This window comes from Gouania willdenowi, chromosome 3, assembly GCF_900634775.1.
Source record: "Gouania willdenowi chromosome 3, fGouWil2.1, whole genome shotgun sequence".
Classification (NCBI taxonomy): Eukaryota; Metazoa; Chordata; class Actinopteri; order Blenniiformes; family Gobiesocidae; genus Gouania; species Gouania willdenowi.
In genome coordinates, this window is record NC_041046.1 from 35,531,854 (window position 1) to 35,552,115 (window position 20,262).

General features: G+C 36.3%; 1 protein-coding gene across 5 annotated transcripts in view; it reads left to right on the forward strand.

Moving 5' to 3' along the window:
* scml2 (Scm polycomb group protein like 2) overlaps positions 1–14,687 on the forward strand; it is a 34,984-nt gene extending 20,297 nt beyond the window's left edge. For 4 of the 5 annotated variants that reach the window (XM_028443129.1, XM_028443128.1, XM_028443131.1 and 1 more), the window contains exons 8-14: positions 3,439–3,737; positions 5,470–5,593; positions 7,265–7,471; positions 9,108–9,281; positions 9,940–10,155; positions 11,412–11,566; positions 12,213–14,687. In XM_028443129.1, the coding sequence (XP_028298930.1) occupies positions 3,439–3,737; positions 5,470–5,593; positions 7,265–7,471; positions 9,108–9,281; positions 9,940–10,155; positions 11,412–11,566; positions 12,213–12,338 (1,301 nt within the window). In that variant the 3' untranslated portion in view covers positions 12,339–14,687. The remainder of the gene's footprint in view (positions 1–3,438; positions 3,738–5,469; positions 5,594–7,264; positions 7,472–9,107; positions 9,282–9,939; positions 10,156–11,411; positions 11,567–12,212) is intronic. The other variant, XM_028443130.1, reaches the window with a different exon arrangement.
* Positions 14,688–20,262: the final 5,575 nt, after the last annotated feature.

Below are 20,262 nucleotides of genomic sequence, written 5' to 3' on the forward strand. Positions count from 1 at the left end.
TATAGCTTTAGTCAAGCAGGCTCCAATAAAAGCTTTGGCCTCCAGAGAGCTCCCACATGCGCTCTCAGCCTTCCTGCTATAGCTCAGAGCTGCCCTTGGCATTGTGAGAGCTGATACTCATCTTTTCCTCCATTATACTTCCTTTATGCCCTAGTTTGGCCTTTTTCCTTAATTCTCCACTATGATAATTAATTTAAAATGATATTGGGGTATAGCACTCTGGATAATAGATTATACAGTAGTTTACCCGATTTAGTTATCAAGTAAAATAAATAAATGGGTCAATTCTACCTTCTCTACTCAGTTTTCTCATGTTGTACACTATATTTAGACTATAATTATACCATTGTATGGAATCATGTGTAACAGTAGACGTGAATACCTGGTGGCGTCTCCTCAGAGCTAAGGGTTGACACTCGTGCGGTGATTTAGTGTTTTGTAAAAGAACACTGTTGAACATTGCAGGACTTACTCATGTTTACATGAGCCAGATGTCAAAAAAAAAGTGAAAAAAAAAACCAACCTAAAATGATGTACTAAATATATCTGAAATTTACAATAATTAAAAAGATATATACACAGGATTAAATCAATTATTCATATAAATACATATGTGTATAATTCATTTTTGGATTGTTTCTCTGATAATTTATATTTTTAAATGATTGTAAATACGAGTGTCTCGTCTCGATGCAACTTTTTGACTTTCAGTCGGAGAACACTAGTCAACAGTGTATGAAAAAAACTGACCCATTTATCAGATGTACTGAAGTTAAGTTCTGCTTGTGCTTAAAGTGGAGATTTTAGATGTAGGCCGAAATAATCGATACTTTTTGCTGATATCGGACTGGTTTTTGATATCAATATTGAGACTCTTTTAATCGCAAACACGTTGGCAGAATTTTATAACTTAAGTTTTTAAATCTCTCTCCAGAAGATCCCTGTTACACACTTTACACACATTAGGAATCACTGGTTGAACACCTTTTTTTAATGCAATTCCACATTCTCATCGGGCTTTTTATCATTATTTCGGTACAAATTAATATTTATATGTATAGAATGAATTATTTCTATACATACTGTATATAAATAATTATTTCTCAGACCTGATTATCTGTGGTGGCACTTTGTAGAATGATCATCAGTGTGAGCGTAAGTGTCAGAGGTCTGTTTAATTAGTGTTAATGCTGCTTTTACTTGTATATTCTGCTGATCAATTAAATAAAACTCTATTCCATTTACTAAATACAGCACAAAATTAAGTAAAGCAACATTCAAAGAAAGATGTATTTGCATGTCTCCATAGCTAAAGTTGACTTCCATATGTAGGTATCGGTTTTGCTTGTCAGATTGTTATTTGGCAAATCACAATTAAGTTAATATGTTCACTACATGGTCAGAATGTTTTCAATTACATTTTTTGTTCTGTTTGAAGTGCACATGTGCTGTTTATGTTGACTGACACATTTATCTGTCGTGTCACCGGCTGCTCCCACTGGAGGCTTTGAGGGAGGGGCTTATTACGGACAACGCACACACCAATCTCTGAGGACCGCTTTTTCTTCTTTATCACACTTTCATTGGCCTCCATATCGTCATTTCCTCTTGAACTTAAAGTACGTGTTGGTTCTCACTTTGACTGCATCCCCCAAATAGTATTCAAGAACCCCCTCATTTTCAGTTTATTTGCGTATGTGAGAGGGGCAGTGCACATTAATGACCATCTTTTTAGACGACAATAGACGTAATTTTAGCGACGATAAAGGGATATCCATGACAAATGCTAATTTTTTGCATCGAAGCAGGTAACAAAAAAAAAACAGAGCAAAGAAGACAAACAATAGGAGGTGAGATCACAACAAAAATGCATTACAAGAATCAGAATATTTATTTATTTACATATCTGTCCATTAATGTGCATTATCCCTTGTCACAAATAAACATGCAATAGAAAAAAAAGGTTGGATATACAAAGAGGTTTACATAAACAGATATACTGTATATATGCGGATACAAAGTAAAATACCATGTGCGATTTCCTTGGTTTAATTCTATGGGACATGTGGATGATGAATTGATAAATACAGTTTGTACCAATACGGCGGTTTAGGTAGAATCTGATAAAAGACATAAATTCATACAAATTGAAGCATTTATTTAGCATTTAACATTTCTTAGTGCAGGGGTGTTTATTGTGTGTGTGTGTGTGTGTGTGTGTGTGTGTGTGTGTGTGTGTGTGTGTGTGTGTGTGTGTGTGTGTGTGTGTGTGTGTGTGTGTGTGTGTGTGTGTGTGTGTGTGTGTGTGTGTGTGTGTGTGTGTGTGTGTGTGTGTGTTATTATGGATAGTGCTGTTGATTGTAGGTGTTGAGGTGCTGTTAAAATCTTTCCTCTTTGTGGTTGTGGTACCGCGTAGAAAGAACAGGCTGACACTCTCACACACACGCACCTAACAAACCAGTACACAAAGAAGTTAAAGGTCTGTGGTCACAGGAATAGAATAGAATAGAATAGAATAGAGTTTATTGCCATAGGTACAAGTTAAAAAGAACAGATACATTAGAAATTCCTGTGCATGTCCCAGAGTCAGATTGTTAAACGTACAGGAGCCTGTATTAGTGTTTAAGTGTTTAACAAACTCCTGAAAAAAGTTTTTTTTAACAAAATTTTAAACTTGGAAGTTGTGTAATTATGGTTTTTTTTTCCCCAATTATTTTTATTACCTTTTCCAACAGTTTTATACAAATAACTTGCATGTATATAATTTTTTATATATATATGAATGTAAACAGAAAAGAAAAGAAAATGAGAACAAAATAAGTACAAAATAAATAACTAGATCAAAGTAAGTATTAGGAGGATCGTCCAAATGTACTTATCACTATCAAATCATTATCATAATTAATAAAGGGTTAATAAAGAGTTGCCAAATTAAAACATCTGTTCTTTTTTCCTTAAAGAATATTTCATCTTTTCCAATTGTAAATATTGCATTACATCTCTGAGAAGGTTTGATGAGTCGGAGGGATTTAAATTTTCCAGTTTAGCAAGATCACAAAACACAATACATTACTTAACGAACTGTTCAAATGTATATCTGTATGTATCACACCAAATAATAACATTACTGGATTGGCTGGGAGTTTAACATTAAAAATTACTGACAAAGACTCCATTATTTTAGACCAGTAGAGGGTGATTATATTTTTTTATAAAGAGCTTGCCATTTCTTATGTTTCTCAAACACACACACAAAAAAAAAAACTTTAATAAAGATGATGAAATAAGAAGATCTTTTGGGATTTGTTTCTTTTCATCCCTGTTAACAGTGAATAATCGACGTGTCATCATCAGATGTGCAGAGCATTATGATCATTAATATCGTGGTTTAAACCGTTTTTTCCTCTTCCTTTACCTCTCCATCATCTCTGGTCCCAGTCACTCTCCCTGGTGCGCTCCACACGTCCGTTCCCGCTTCTTCAGCCGCTCGTCGTTCGTCTTTCTCCTCATCCTCCATGCAGACCTCATACCGGCTACCCAACCCCTTGCCGCCCCTCCCCGTTCGAAAGGGTGTGCGGGGTCGTCGACCCAAATCACAGACTATAGCTTTGTTAAAGGCGGCGGCCGAGGCAGCGGCAGCAGCAGCAGCAGCTGTAAATGGAGCATCGCCGAGACCAGCAGAGACTCAGCTGGTCCCAAGACCACACAAGAAGAGGGGCCCCAAACCAAAGAACAAGGTAAGAAGTGAAGATTAGTGGTCCGACATGTTGGTCAAACTGTATGAAGAGGAGTGTGGCACTGGCAGAGCTGGGGACTATTATTATTATTTTCTTTTTCCACTTGTCTGCACATGCTGTCAAAGGTCAACACTACAAGAAGTGCAATCATTATGAGACAGCAATGAATGAATGTTATTGCAATGAAATAAAACAAATTATTTTATTGCATAATTGTGACCATCACCAGCCCTCCCTAAGGAAGGGTAAGAAACATTTTGTTATAGGGAGGATATAAAAAGGGAGAGCAGTGTTACACCTAGGTGGGGGGGTGGTGGGGGAAGGGAGCAGGGAGGAGAGACTCATGGCAGGAAATAGAAAGGGTGGGGAAGAATAGATTATTTTACAGTGAGAGTGAGATGTGAAGTCGTAGTAGAATATATTGCGCTTATTATGTTGTGTAATCAAGCCAGGTGTGAAGCTTAGCTATAATGGTGGTGCTGTGGACAGAGGGTAGAAGTCAGTGGTAATACCTAAAGCAGGTAGACTGGGGTCTATTATAATTATCGCTTAATTGACAATTGATTACAATCACGGCATAATTCTAATCGTAATTGCAATTTTTTTTTTTTTCCGTTTTGATCTTAATGTAATTGTTATTGAGTTCAGGTAATTGACTATGTCATTGTAATTGGCTTAAAACTGGGGAACCATGTTACAGTTCTATTGCTTATACACATGTAGTAAACAATTATTAAAATATGTTTCATATCACGTTTTCCTTCTACCTGTGAGTGAATCTTCACACCATCATATCATACAGAGTTAGGGGATTATATTTAAATACAATTTATTTAAATAGGGACGATACAAAGAGTGCCAATACTGTGAATGTAACTGATGTTGTGTACAAAGAGGTTATAGCTATTGCTAAATTCATTTTCTTTGGCTTTTACATGTAATATTAGAATCAATACACTAAAATGTAAATGTAAAAATGCTAAAACTATAGCATACAAACACAAAAGCAATCAATCATCACAACAGGCCAATGAATCTTGAGCATACATGGTACATCAAAATTAATATATATACAGTATACGAGAGATCATCATTAAAGCACTTTGGTCTGTGGGCTGTTTTTGAGCGCTTTATAAATACAAGTTGGTAAAATTGTAATCAAACTTAAGTAATTGAGAAAATAATTGTAATTGACTTTCAGGGGAAAATAATCACTGTAATTTAATTGTAATTGGAAAAAATGACGGTCACCGAAATTGTATTTAAATTGTAATTGAATATGGATAATTAAAAACGTATTTGTAATTGACCCCAACACTGGTCAGAGGTGAACTTAAATAGGAGTGTGGGCACTAAAATAATGCATTTCCTTTACGTCTTGAGAGCAGTAGAAAAAACCTTAGATGCTGAAAAAATTAAATATACCGTAACTTGCGAGAAAATATTAAAATATATCCCGAAAGTAGACTACCCAATTACGTAAATGCATCAAAAGATGTGTGACTTTATCTATACCCCATTTCCTATTGTGCAAAAACATTTCCTTCTTCATCTTTCTCTTTTGTATGCAGGTGGTGTGTATTACTTTTATTATTAGTTTTGTTTGTGTGTGTTTTCTTATATTATTTTGTCTGTGTGCTAGTACAGACCCACTGATCAATCATTATCCAGCAGCCATTGTGCAGCACACTGCTTTAATCTGGGTGGCTTTGTTTGTTTTCCTTTCAAAAAGAAGCCTCAGGTGGTGCAGGTGGGGTCCCCATCAGTTACTGCTCCGCCTCCAGAGACACGTCTGAGCTCCGGTCACGTGTCGGCAGACAACAGCCTCAGCAGCAACTCAAATGTAGTTTGCACAGGTAAATCAATCCAACCTTCCTCTGAGTGCTCTCATCAGTGTGTGGGATTTTAACGATCTTCACATTCTGCCACTTGTGTTACAGAAGTTAAAATAAATGCATATTGTATCCTTAGATATAGTCTACAATTAGTAACCAATGAAGTATTTAGAATTAAGTCCACACACCCTTTGCTGTGAACCTAGGCCTGATTTCATTTGATTTAATCATCCTTGACATGTGTTGCCAGTTTAATTGATGGCAACCTGTAGTGAATTTAATTATCCAGACAGAAGAGCGATGAACTCCCTGTGGACGTCTTTGATCGAATGGTGGCCCTGGATAGAAGCAAAGGCTGCCATGATCCCCTAAAGTCCTCATTAGTTGGAAACTATAGCACTGTCCGTTCCATCAGGATTTGGTCTGGTGTTAAAGTTCAGATAAAATCTACAAACTTAGAGTTAAAGTACATAATTGCTCCTTCCTCTGACCAATAATATCACTGCAGTGAAGCACGGCGGCGGCAGCATCATGTTTCTAAGCTACCTAAAGCAATGTGGACAAAGGCAGTGACAGCTCAGCAGCAACAGCACACAGCAATCACACACACTCACAACCCAGCGCTCCATCAGGCAGCACACACACAAATCCATCCTTATCCTCAGAGCCGCTTTGTCAGCACACAAACAAACACACACACACATTTCCACACTCCCTTCTGTATTACTCCCACATCATTCATTTATTTTACTTGTCTCTCTTCCTCTGTCTTGGGAGAGCAAAGGTGCGCATGTAGCTGTGTGTAGGGCAGGTGGCGGTGGGTAAGGAGTTTTTACGACAGTGACATAACCAAAAGAGACCTTTAGGGGGAGCGCTAAGCGCAAATTAATTAGTTCTGCTTTAAATTGTAACTGAATCCATATTTCTAGTGCAATATAATGTTTCACCTTATCGGAGGGCTGCACTTATTCCAGGTTCAGAAGCGCCTGAAGAACTTAAGCAGACAGGAGAAGGCGTGTAAGGCCAGCTTTGAATGGGAACGCCCACATTTCAGGGCCGTTCCACCCACAGTGCGTAACTGGGATGGAGGCATGCAGTGACTGACTTAAGTACAGGAGGAGAATACATACCATTGAGATTTGTAATCATTTGATGATTATTTCAAACATCAATTTGCACGTACCACCTTAAAGCAGATGTGCATTTCTGTTGTTGGAGTCAAAATGTGAAATTGTTTATATAGTGAGATAAAGAGCAGTTTGAATGTATTTCAGTTTAAAAGAATGTACAATGAGAGACTCCTATGACGATATGAACATGTGTGTTTAGAGTGTTGTTTTCCTATTTTAGTGCTGAGAGGTGTGTAAGTCCTTGAAATTTTTAATATATTATTTATCCAGAATTATTTTTAAATAATGCTGTAATATCATTATCTCAGTGTAAACCTGGCAGACCAAATGTTTAATATTTGCAATATAAGAATTGTTCTTCTCCCTGCTCCTTTCTGGACATGGAATGTAACAAAGTTCAATATTCCTCGTGAAGAAATTGTGATCTTTACTTTGACAGAATGAAAATAAATAAAATAAAATGAAATGTTTCTACAGAGAGAGATAGATATACTGTATACGTTCACAATGAACACGTGTATATGTATTTTTAACGGTTTTCCTTGATTCTCTCTCGTCTCAGTGTGTGTCTATGTTAATAAGCACGGGAACTATGGCCCTCACCTCGACCGCAAACTCGTGCAGCAGCTCCCAGACCACTTTGGACCGGCTCCCGTCAACGCGGTGCTCCAGCAGGCTGTGCAGGCCTGCGTGGACTGCACGTACCAGCCTTCTGTGCTGCTGTCATTTCTACAGAGTCAGTCCCACACAGGAGGGGAGGTCATCCGTGGTGAGTGACACCCACACACACACGCACACACACACACACACACCACATTTCCTCCTCACACACATGATTTCTAGATGACATTATTCTCAGTCTGCTTTAGTTACATCTTACATGTGTGTGTAACTAACCATGGATTAATTAATGTAAGCATTTATCCTTCCTGAGAAATCTTACATTGTTTTTATTAATCTTTTTGTAAAATGTGCACGCTATCAATTAAGGCTAAGCAATTAATTGCATTTGCGATATTATCGCGACATAAGATACTATTTTCTAATCGCAAAGGCTGCGATTATTTATTTATTTATTTTTTGTCTGCACATGCTGTCAAAGGTCAACACTACAAGAAGTGCAGTCTTTCTAATACAGCAATGCATGTTTTGTCATTGCAATTAAATACATTTATTTATTCATTTATTTGTTGTAATCTGTGCTTTAAAATGTATATTTTAAATTTATTTAAAGTTTAAATAAATATGCAGTTGTTTATTATGAAACTGATGGATTTATTCCTTGTGTTCATTGAAAAATATATGACAAGAGGCCCTTGAAAAAATAATCACATATTCAATCGCAATATTGAGGAAAAAAAGCACAATTAGAATATTTTCCAAAATCATTCAGCCCTACCATCATTGTATTTTCAGATGTAGTTCATTGAAAGTCAATATGTCAATGTATTGTTTGATTGTTTATTCACATTATAGTTTTAAAAGTGTTAGTAAATTGAGATTTTGTTAACGTTTAACTGAGAAAATCATAAAAAATGAAAGGTGTTGGACTAGATATCTATACTTTCAACTATTTTCGTTCATGTAAACTGAGATACGTAAGAATTTGGAAGGTGCAAGACACTGTTTTGTTGTTATTCCTTGATGTTTATGTTTTATTTTATTTTAAACTGTATTCACGTTTCCATTTACAAGAACGAAATAAATAAACAGATTGAATCAAATCAATCTAAATAACAAACTGAGCTCAATGTGGCCTGACCTACAATACATAAGCGGTCGTGTAATCTTTGGTCATATTTTTTATTTCATCAACCTACAAAACATCTGTGAAACAACCTATTTTCCATCTTACATATAACAAATGTTGTATTTATATCAGTTATACAGCATTCAAAACAAAGGTGAGACACAATAAATATGGTTTCCACCATGTTGAGTATCAATAGTCACGTTTTTAAAAACTGTGCGCCCGTGCATGAGAGAGAGAGAGAGAGAGACGACGGCGAGGGGAGGATTAACTAACGGTGCCTCTGGCAGCAGCTGATGTGAGCACTGTGTATGTAATCACAAGTGACATGTGCATCCAACCTGGTTTTTCATTGTGGGACTGAGTCTCCCTTGGGGGCCGGATTGGAACGCGATGGGTGAAGCTGAGTAAGAAAAAAAAAAGGGTTTTAATTTGAGGATTTGAGCAGGCTTGGCTTGGATGGGGGGGTGGGGTGGGGGGGGGGGGGGTCTGTGTGGAAGATGGGCTCAAAATAATGCAGCTTATAAACAGAGGGTGATAAACCATCTGCTGTTCAGTTTGAGCTGCGAATGAACATGTTTTTTGTGTGTGTGCGTGTGCGCGTGCGCGTGTGCGTTGATTGGAATTCTTAAGGCTGTTGTGTCTTTCCCATCAGTTCGATCAGAGCACGGGATTCGTTACCTGAAGCTGCCGTCAGTCTCCAGTGCGTCGTCTGTTCTGCGCTTTTTGGAGAGTCTGTGCAAACATCTGGAGAGCGACACTCTGTTCAGCTCACAGCCTTTTAACCCCTTCAGCAACAACACACGCTTCTACAACAGAACCAAGTCAGGTAGGGGCAAGGTGGCTTTGATCGTCCGTTGAACCGACAGACACGTATTGTTTGACTTCAATAATTTATTGAGGCTTGTTAGACCCAAAATATAACAAAAAAAGAAAAAAATGGAATAAACCCTGAAATGTACCGGTAATAACTATAACTGATCAATAATATAACAAAAGTGCAGAGCCTGAAATTTAATTTAAAAAAAAAAAAAAAAGTGTAATAAACCCCGAATTGTTACAAAATGGAAACACTTTTTGCCAAAAATGTAACAAGTTGTTACATAAAGTGTATTTTTTCATTACATTATAGAGTGAGTCAATGATTAAAGGGCTTATTTCTTCAGTGTAGAGAATATTATCATACAAAAATGTTTATGCGGAAATATGTGTACATATATTTATATATATATATATACTGTATATATACTGTATATCACACACACACACATTTATGCATACACATATTTTCCAGTTTTTTACAGAAAGTTTTTTAGTTTATTGTGTCACTGCACTCTGAAATGAAAGCATAGAACAAATAGCTGATAGATGCAGGTTCATCCAACAAGAGATCGCATGTCATCATGTGTTTACATCTCTTTGCACGACTCTTCTGTAAATGTGTGTTCACTAAATGATGGATTCAATCCCTTTCCTGTTTGGAGCAGAACCGCTGTCGGCCTCTGAGAATGGCCTGTCCAATCACGACTCACCCAAGGACCCCCCTCCCAGCGCTCGGCCTCACCACACCACGTCAGACTACAGAGCGTCGAAGAGGGAACGGCCATATTACCCCGGACACACGCAGACTCCGCCCCCGCTCCGTCGAGTCAGCTCCAACCCGACAGAGCCGAGCCCAGTGTGTTCGCACAGACGAGTGGAAGGTGCGACGTTACTAATGATTCTGTGATGAGACATTTTGCACTGATTATTCCCAAGGTTGAAGAGTTTTAGAGGTTTTCTTCAATTGAAACAAAAGATGGATATTTTTTCATTTTTTATTTTCTTAAACAACAACAGGATACAAAGTCTCGCAGAGGTAATAGCAGCCGTAGAACAACTGTTAGGGAACAGTGTACCAAAGACAGTAAAAACAACACCCTAACACACACAAATCACATACATTATAAGGCAGAGAAATATTAAAAAAGAGCCTAACTTTACACATTTAAAACAAAAGTAAGACAGATAAGATGTAATTACTTTGGCATAGTCAGCTTTCAACAGTTTTCTAGAGGAAAAATACAACTTAGTCATTGATAAAATGGTTGAAGCAATGGTGAGACCGTCTCCACTTACAGCAGTGTACTGTATATGCTATTTTTTCACAGTATCAGACACTTTACTTTCTAAGTTGTCAGCAAAGTATCTTGAGAGTATTAGGAATTTTGAGTCAAAGCCTCAAATCTCTAACGTCACTGAAGAATTGACTTGAAAAATCAGGCAGATAAAGAAAATGTGTTCTAAAGATTCTTCTGGGTAATTACAAAGGCAGTTTGTTTAGAAAATTAGAAACTGGGTAAATATGATAGAGATTTGACTCCAGTTGTTGTTCAGGTTCAAATGGTGTTTTTTTATTAGACACATTTAAAAAAAAAAAAAAAAAAAGTTTCATAGCCTTGTTGTCATTTGATGTTAAAAATGATAAATAAACAAGCGCACTCGGAGAGCGCAAACCTCCGCCAAGAGCCAAATCTGGATCCGTGATCCTGATCTTTGTGCCATGATCATTCACACTTTAAAGGCTTGGAAGACATTTCATTTAATAATGTTGCAGTAGGTCTAAATGTATGGGCACGATGAAATGCACAATACAGATTTGATCCGATGCAGAATTTAAGGAACCAACTTATCCTAACAAAGTCAAATTTTCCAAAGTTTACCATTTTATAACATCTAATACTGTTAAATGAAGCATGGAGTGCTTTCTTTATGACCTCAACTAGCATATTTTGAAAAAAAGTGTGTCGTTTTTGTCTTTGTTATTGGCGTGTTGCAACCAACTTGAATAGATGCATATCGTCACCTACTGTACTGGAGTGTGTAAATCTTGATGCCATCTACTTCAGTTTACAAAAAAAAAAAAAAAGTCACATAATAATCCCTTTAGACTTTCTCCTCCTGTTCCCATTTTCTACAGCAGCGAGCTCTACAACAGGTCCAGACCACATGAAACAGGACAAGGAGACTTCAGGCAACACTGTCTCTTCCTGGACTGTCGATGATGTCATACGGTTTGTCCAGGAGGCGGATCCACACACACTCGGCCCACACGTGGAGCTGTTCAGAAAGCATGTGGGTATTCACCTGGGATGTGAATCTTTTGGTGTCTCACCATTCGATTCGATTCGTCGGGTCACGATTCGATTAAAAATTGTTTCTCGATTCAAAAAAATGTATACAATGCATAGTGTGTAAAGGTAAATTATGGCATTAAAACAATACAGTTTGTATACGATTATTTTAAATAAACGGATTTCAATGACGTAATCACTCAAAGGCAAACTTAAGACAAAAGGTAACATTTATTCATGCTGAACAAATAAAAACGTACTTACTGTACAAGAAATAACTTGCATAAATACTGTAAAATTGCCAAAATAAAAGCATAGGTCAGCTGCCCCTTTCTTCCAGAAGTAAGTCTCAACTCTCAGTGACTACAAGAATTGCTTTCGTCCTGTACTTTGTATGTTTTGTTTTGTTTTTGTGTTTCGTCTTGTATTGTTTGACTTGCAATTAAAAAAAAAAAAGATTTTTGAAGTTTATTAATCGATTCAGAATTGTGGATGATTAGAATCGCGATTCTTATGTGAATCAATTTTTCCCCCACCCCTAGTATTCACATCACACAGGCGTTGCTCTTTGCCTTCCATTGTTAACAGGACAGACTGATGTTTTCTACTTTGTTGTGATGACGTCCCTAAACTCATCTTTTCTGCAGGAGATCGACGGGAAGGCGCTGCTGCTGCTGCGTAGTGACGTCATCATGAAGTACATGGGACTAAAACTGGGCCCGGCGCTCAAACTCTGCAATCACATCGAGAAGCTGAAACAAACCAAACAGTAGAAGCTGAACAGCTGCAGTAAAACAGACGGAGTCCTACAGGATGGAATGGATGGTACACCACAACACGGCTCATCCACACTGAACAGCACACGGAGCTTCAGGTCTCACTGAGGGACGTTTACTTTATGCGAGATGAGATTGTTGTTTGGATGCCTAAACAAAGTGAAGTAAAACGTTTTAGATTTGGCATCACGGAAAGGACTCGGCTTTAGACCTTAATATGAATTTACTAAAGATTAAATAAATAAATAAAGTCTTCATTCAATTGGTTAAGGAGCAGCACCCTCTGACCCAGATCTGGATTATCAGCTGTAGAAAAAGATCTGATGGATGGATTCTGCAATGCCCTCAATGCCCTTAATTTTTAATTTATATGCCACTTTTTAAAAAATTAAGATTAAATTATCTTTTAAGATGCTCAAAATTGTGTCACATATCTGATTTTCTTTGGTGTTTGATGTTGATTACACCCATAGCTCAGAATTTAAGGTCAGTGGCCCTCATTTATCAACCGTTCGACCAAATTCACGCAAGCTTTGGTATTTATTAATCCTGACGTGTTGATCAGATATCACATCAGGTCTGAACTCGTTTACGCAAATCTGAGTGTGCGGATTTGTGGTTCAGCACAGAAAAATCTGTCTGAGACTGAAAATAAAGTATTAAACTAACCTCAGCTGTCATTTAAACATAAGCAGACACACTTTCAGAACAGATCTAAAGTGATTATTATAACAAATTAAACAAAATAAAATTATATTTAAGAAGCCCACATTATTACTGATACTATTGTTTTGGTTTTCCTTTTACGGAATACCGTATAACCCCTCTGCTACCAACCGGACTGCATAGGTTCACCCAGTGCATACACACGCACACACACAGGACGCACTGCGATGTGGAACTTGTGATGTCCGTACAGCCCTCAGTGATGTGCTGTATGGAGGAAATATGAATTCATTCATGCTTTTAAATGTAAATAGTTCCTCTGTCTCTGCATCTCTGCTGTCTAGTTGTTCCCCGCGCACACAGGGGGGCAGACTTCACCAGCTCGAGAGCTGATTCTCTCCCTCAGAGCATTTAAATGCACTTCTTTAATTCCAGTTTTCACGCGTTCAAAAAGCACATCTTTGTATTGCTCCACCTCAGATGTGAGGATGCCGATTTTCATCTTGGAAAAGCGTCTTTTCTTGTTTGACCTCAGTGGGCGGGGCCTCCTAAACAGGAGGCTGTAACATGTTAATGACAATCAAATTCAGCCGCCGGAGTTATCAACAACCAATCATTTGTACGCTGGGATTGATCAGATACGAATGTTTCATGAGCCACACGGTCACTCAAATTTGCACCCGATTTCACGCAGGGTTGATAAATGAGGGCCATGGTGTTTATCTTAACATTTCCACCATTACTCTTACATGTATGCACTGTAGATTTTTGTCACGTTTTTTAATCATTTTGCAAGTTTTGAGTGTAGAAACTGCTTTTAATGCTCCAGGTTCTGTAGCATTAGCTGTAGCAGATAAATGGGTTCTGTGGATGCATCCACAGTATTCTGTCTCTAGATGGATCCTTTGCACTGAAGCTATGAACTTTGAAAGCTAGTCAGAGTCGTGGCAGGCAACATTTTACTGTGTAATCTCTAATAATGCTGTTAAGTTTCAGGACCACAGCATGTTCTATAGATGGCTACTTTAGCTCATGCGAGGTTGGAATGTACAGTATAATGTGGGTGTGCACCAGGATTGTGATGGAATCTTAAAGTCAACAGTGATGTGGCTTCAGTATGGTGACACGCTCTGACGGTCAACGTCTGCAAACGCACACTCAAGACATTCAAAGATTGTTGTGAATATTTTGCCTTTGTAAAATACAAATTTGAATGCTGTACAGCGATTTGAAGTGCATTTTCCTGAGACAGTGCATGATGGGAAAAACAGTTTGCTACAAAATCAGTCTCAAGGTTGTTTTTTTCTGTTTTTTGTTAAATATTCTTTTGTACTTTAGCAATATCTAATCTTTATCAAACTTAAGTGTTATAATTTTACTGCCTGAAATATCTTCCCGTGTACAGTAGAAAACTGCTTACAGGATTGGATTAAATATATATTCAATCAATGAATAAACAGCAAGTATTTATCAGTGTTTTCATGGCAGAAATCTTCATTTTCTGGACATTTCAGAATTGTGTCCCAACTCCATCAGCTGCATTTCACACCATTGCTCTCCTTTAGCGATACCTAGTTGATACTTGAAACACTCTTGCTTTAATGTGAAACTCAGGTTTTTAGTAAGAGTTGTGCTTCATTGAAGTGTTTCATGTCATTGGGAGTCATGTTCAATAAGGTAACACGGAGCATGGCAACCATGTGTGTTTTTTTAATTTTTTTTTTTTTTTTACTGTTTTCTCATCTATTGTCCATCAAGTGTATGACTTTTTACTGTAAGTTTACAGATGTTTGATATACATTCACATAATAAATAATTATTTGCATTGTTTTGATGAGTCTCTATTGAGGAAAAATGAATGTGAATCAATAATTCTGAGTAGTAAACTGGTTTTAACCTCTTGAAACCCATAACTTAGTTTGGCATGCATTGCTTCTTTTTTTTCCTACTTATTTGTATTACTAAGGCCTGGTAAGTACAGTATAATAACTCATCTTTGTCTTTGTATCATAAATTAATAAATGTCCTTAGATCTAAACAGTCGTTTAATCTTAAATTTTGACTTTGCGTTCAGTAGCCTATTAAACATAAAGTCAAAATTTTAGTACTACTACCATTAAAATCACTTTTTTGATATCTAAGAAAATGTACTATTCGCTGTTGTCGTGTGAAGCAGTGGTCCCCAACCTTTTTTGGGTCGTGACCCACAAATTACTGGTGACTCCAGAGACACTCTCGTTCTCTCTCTCTATATTTATATATATATATTTTTATTTTTATATATATATGTAATGTTTGTGATATAAAGTGTTACGAGTATCACCTTTTTTACTATATAAATAAATCTAAACACACACGCATATACAGTATGCGTGTGTGTTTAGCTAGTTTTTGAGGAAGTGAAAGTTTAGAATATAGTTACTTGAGATTGTGTGGTGTTTTTAATTTGAAAAAGAATAATTACAAAAATATAATTTTTATTTCTATTATTTAATTAACTAATTATTGCATTTTTATACAGATTTGTTTTTAAACTAGAGTTACATTTAAGTAAGTGAAAGTATAGAATACAGTTGCTTGAGATTGTGTGTGGTGCTTTACTTTTTTTTTTTTAAAAAAAAAAGGTTTATTTTTCTTTTTTTAATTACAAAAAATATTTCATTTGTATCCTGTAAGGCAAGGAAAGGCAAATTTATTTGTATAGTGCATTTCATACACAAGGCAACTCAATGTGCTTTACATGATAAAACATTTAATTGTTTAAAATCAATAAGAACATTTAAAATCATCAACAAACACATTACATCAACAACATGACCAAAAATCTCTCTCTCAATCATATGCAGTAGAGAAAAAAAGTGCCTTTAACTTTGATTTAAAAATGTTCACATTAGATACTGACTTCAGCTCTGCTGGCAGTTTGTTCCACTTCTTTGCAGCATAACAACTAAAAGCAGCATCACCATGTTTACTGTGAACTCTGGTCTCCACTATCTGACCTGTGTCCATAGATCTGAGAGACCTGCTGGGTTCATACCTGACTAACATCTCACTGATGTATTCTGGACCAAACCCATTCACAGGTTTATACACCAGCAGCAGAACTTTAAAGTCTATTCTGAGGCTGACTGGGAGCCAGTGTAAAGACTTTAAAACTGGACTAATGTGTTCTGACCTCTTTGTTCTGGTTTAGACCCGAGCTGCAGCGTTCTGAACCATCTGTAGATGTTTGATGCTCTTTTGGGGGATTCCTGTCAGAAGACCATTACAATAGTCCAGTCTGCTGGAGATAAAAGCATGGACCAGTTTCTCCTGGTCTTTCTGAGTCATTAAACCTTTCACTCTGGAGATGTTCTTTAGGTGGTAGAAGCTGTTTTTGTGATAGATTTGATCTGATGCTGAATGTAAGATCTGAGTCAATCAGAACACCAAGGTTTTTGACTCAGATACTTGCTGACAGCTGTCCTCTTTTCCTTGTTACCAAAGACAATCACCTCCATCTTGTCATGGTTTAGTTGAAGGAAGTTTTCACTCATCCAGCAGTTTACTTTTTCTAAACAGTCACACAACACCTCAATGGACCATAGTCATCTGGGTTCAGTGATAGATATACTGTAGTTGTGTGTCATCTGCATAGCTCTGATAATCAACCTTACAGTTCTGTAAAATGTGTCCTAAAGGAAGCATGTAAAGGCTAAACAGAAGAGGTCCAAGAACAGATCCCTGATTTTTAACTAGTTTTATATTTAAGCAAGTGAACATATAGAATACAGTTGTTTGAGATTGTGTGTGGTGCTTTAATTTTATTTTATTTTTAAAATATATATATATATATATTTTTTTTCTAATTACAAAAATATTTTGTTATTGTTTCATTATTTAATTAACTATTTAATTTGTATCCTGTAATTTTAACTAGTTTTATATTTGAGGAAGTGAAAATATAGAATACAGTTTGAGACTATGTGATGATTTAATTTGAAAAAGAAGAATCTAAAAAGTTACAAACAAATCATTTGAATCAGTATTTTATTTATTTATTTATTTATTTATTTATTTATTTTTTGTATCACTTACTAGACATTTCAAGCAATCCCATTTTAATTCCGGGCAACCCCAAAGGTAACATAAAAACAATTGGTTTCACATTGTAAACATGAGAAATACATATTCTTCAGCATGTTTTTCAGCACTGGTGTGACTGTACAAGTCACACCAGTACAAGTAGACCGTCTGAGTCCAATATAATTATATATATATATATATATATATAGACAGATAAAATCCCCATTTTTACTGGACTCTAGTCAGAATTGACCATAAAGGACAACTAATGTATATGGTGGTAACAGGGCCCATAATAAAGACAATGGGTCAAAGTTTTCAAAAATGAATTAAGAATATGCAGAGAGGAGGAAAAATCTGCAGAGTTTCAGGAGGTTCTTCTTATGTTCTTATTCTTACAGTTTTGTAAATGTTGGCCTACAATAACTTTAATTCTAAAATAAAGAGTTTAAATGTGAGCCTATAAACTGACCACAAGTGTGTATATATGTGTGTGTTTGTGTCAGTAATTGTGCGTCCTGTCCCAGCGATGGACCACAAACACGTCCAGGATGTTTCCTGTCTGCTTCGTGCCCTTTGACCCTGTGACCCTAATCTTGTCCAAGCCAGCATCCAAGAAGGATGAATAGATCTAATAACAGCGTCTCGCTTTTTACTTCTGACCTCAAAGGTTATCCCCGCCCCCATTACTGGGACCAATGGTTCAATCCGTTCGGTCACAGTGGAGGAACAGAAAATAAGCAGGTTTTTTGTCTTCAAAAATGTAAGACAATAGACGGAGAAAATTAATAAATAACAAAACCTAAAATACAACAGGAAGTCCCAAAACACAATATAAACATACAGCGTAGCACAATCACATCATATAGTTAATCTGACAGTATCTTATTTACAAGAGTTCAGAGCAGGACTAAAAAATAGAAATGTCTTAAAGAAGGGGATTAGTGACGATAAAATCAACACAGGCATGTCTGTGTAAGGGTGTGTGTGTCTGTGTAAGGGTGTGTGTGTCTGTGTGTGTGTTTTGGAGACAGGATTAGGGCTTGAGGGTCAAAGGTTCATGGATGTCTTATTTAGAAAGTGATGCTGAATAGAAACCATTGTCTAAAGGATTAACTAACCAGTTGCCTTCAGGCATCAAAGATTTACAATGTCTGGTTTATTCTCAAATTCTACACACTGACACATTTTTAAATGTATGCTGTAAATATTTTTTCCATAAAATCTAACAAATAATATATAATGAAACCTAAATAAGCCATAGAACCAGTAGTCAAAGGCCTTTAACATCTTTCACAGTTCCTGGATGTTGAGGGAAGACAGAAGGCTTTATCATCTTTCCTCCTTAAATCTCTCCATCACATCCACAGTTCTTTTCATTTTCAATAACATTGATGTTTTGATTTTATGTGCCCTGTGGAGCTTATTTAAGTTCTGTCTTCATCAGTTTTTATCTTGAGATTCTCTCTACACAGCTTTTTTTCTTTTCTCTCCCTGCCATTGGTTTTATTGTAAATATGGATTATTATTCATGGTTTCTCTTTTTGACATACTATAATTAAATGTCCAGTGGCGTTTTAAGCCCCGCATAAAAATGCTGAGAAAACTACTAGTGACCAATCCTGAGGCCCACAGCTGTGTGTTAGATGAGTGCTTGTTCTGCTATATGGTTGTTGATTTATTTCTGCTCATCTGTAATAAATCCATCGATTGGTTCAGCAAAGCAAAAGCTCTACTATGTGTCTCTGTATATAATCTCAGGTACTGGACATAACTAACAGTTTCCACTAGTGTGAGTCGATCCAGGCCTCGAACGATCAAGCATGACTGCAATAGGCGACATTTCTCACCATTACCCCCCTGGCTATATATACTGTATATACACAAAATAAATGAATACATAATGTATTTTATATATATGAATACATGAATACATTATGTATTCATTTATTTTGTTGTAATGCTCAGACCTGCACTGTGATAAAGTGGTCTTGAGGACTCGTAATATGGAGGTAAATTTATGTCTTCATCATTATTCAATCAAAAAAAAAAGAAAAAACTGCTTTAATCAACATCAAATTGTCAGTAAAAAAAAGAACTATTAATATGATCTAATCAAATATTTGACAGCAATAAAATTAAATGTGATTTAAATGGTTCATTGAAGTGAAGTTTTTTAATTGAATATATATATATATATTTAAAAAGTGATTATTTTTTGATTAAATAATAAAAACACAAATGTACCTCCATGAATAACCCCAACATTTCATTATGGTCATTCTGTCAGTTCACGACTTTACGAGGGTTGAATAAAATGATTTGCATATTCATTTTTTTTTTAAATATCTTTTCCTACATGTGGGGGTGTTTTGGACAACAAAACCTTTTTTTTTTTTGTTTTTATTACGATATAAATAAATAAAGTTTATGAAATAGGAAACTGATAGGAATATGGGAAAGAGGACAGAGCTACGTCCTAATGTTTAAATACTGCCACCTAGTGGACAAACTACACATTACGTTCTGATAGTGATTTTTTTTTTTTTTTTAAAGGAAGAAACGAGCCTTTAGGTTTCATTGCAATCACATTTATTGGCTTTTTTCTATGCACAGTTACTAAGCAGCCTGATGAGCTGTTAAAAATGAATTAGATATAGAATCATGGTATTTTCACAATGTTGTCACCCCCTCCTTCCCCCCCCCATCCCCCCCAAAATAAAATTAAATAAATACAAGACTGAAGGTCTTCCGCACCACCAAAATATACAAAGGCTTGGAAATTAATCATCATGGAGACTTTGGAAAAACAAAAAAAAAAAAGAAGATGTTTTTAAACTTTTATTGAATTATTTTATATAAAAAAATTGCAACTTTTATTCTTTAAAAATCTATGTACACATTTTTACAAAAATACAAAAGTGATTCAAATCTTTTGAGTCCTATAGCTACTTTTAAACATGGAGCGTTTCTTTTAAAAAATAGGTACAGTTTGACCTCAGTGGCTGCATGTTAATGCTTGTTTAGTGTTCCATACTGTACACATCTGAAGAAAAATATCAAGTGGTTGTTGTCACTTCATCTTTATGGCAAACACTGCAGGTAGATGTCAGAAACGCATCAGGGGAAAACAACACGTGATCATATTAGGTTTTGTTGTTGTCGTAGTATTCCCAACTGTAAGGACACA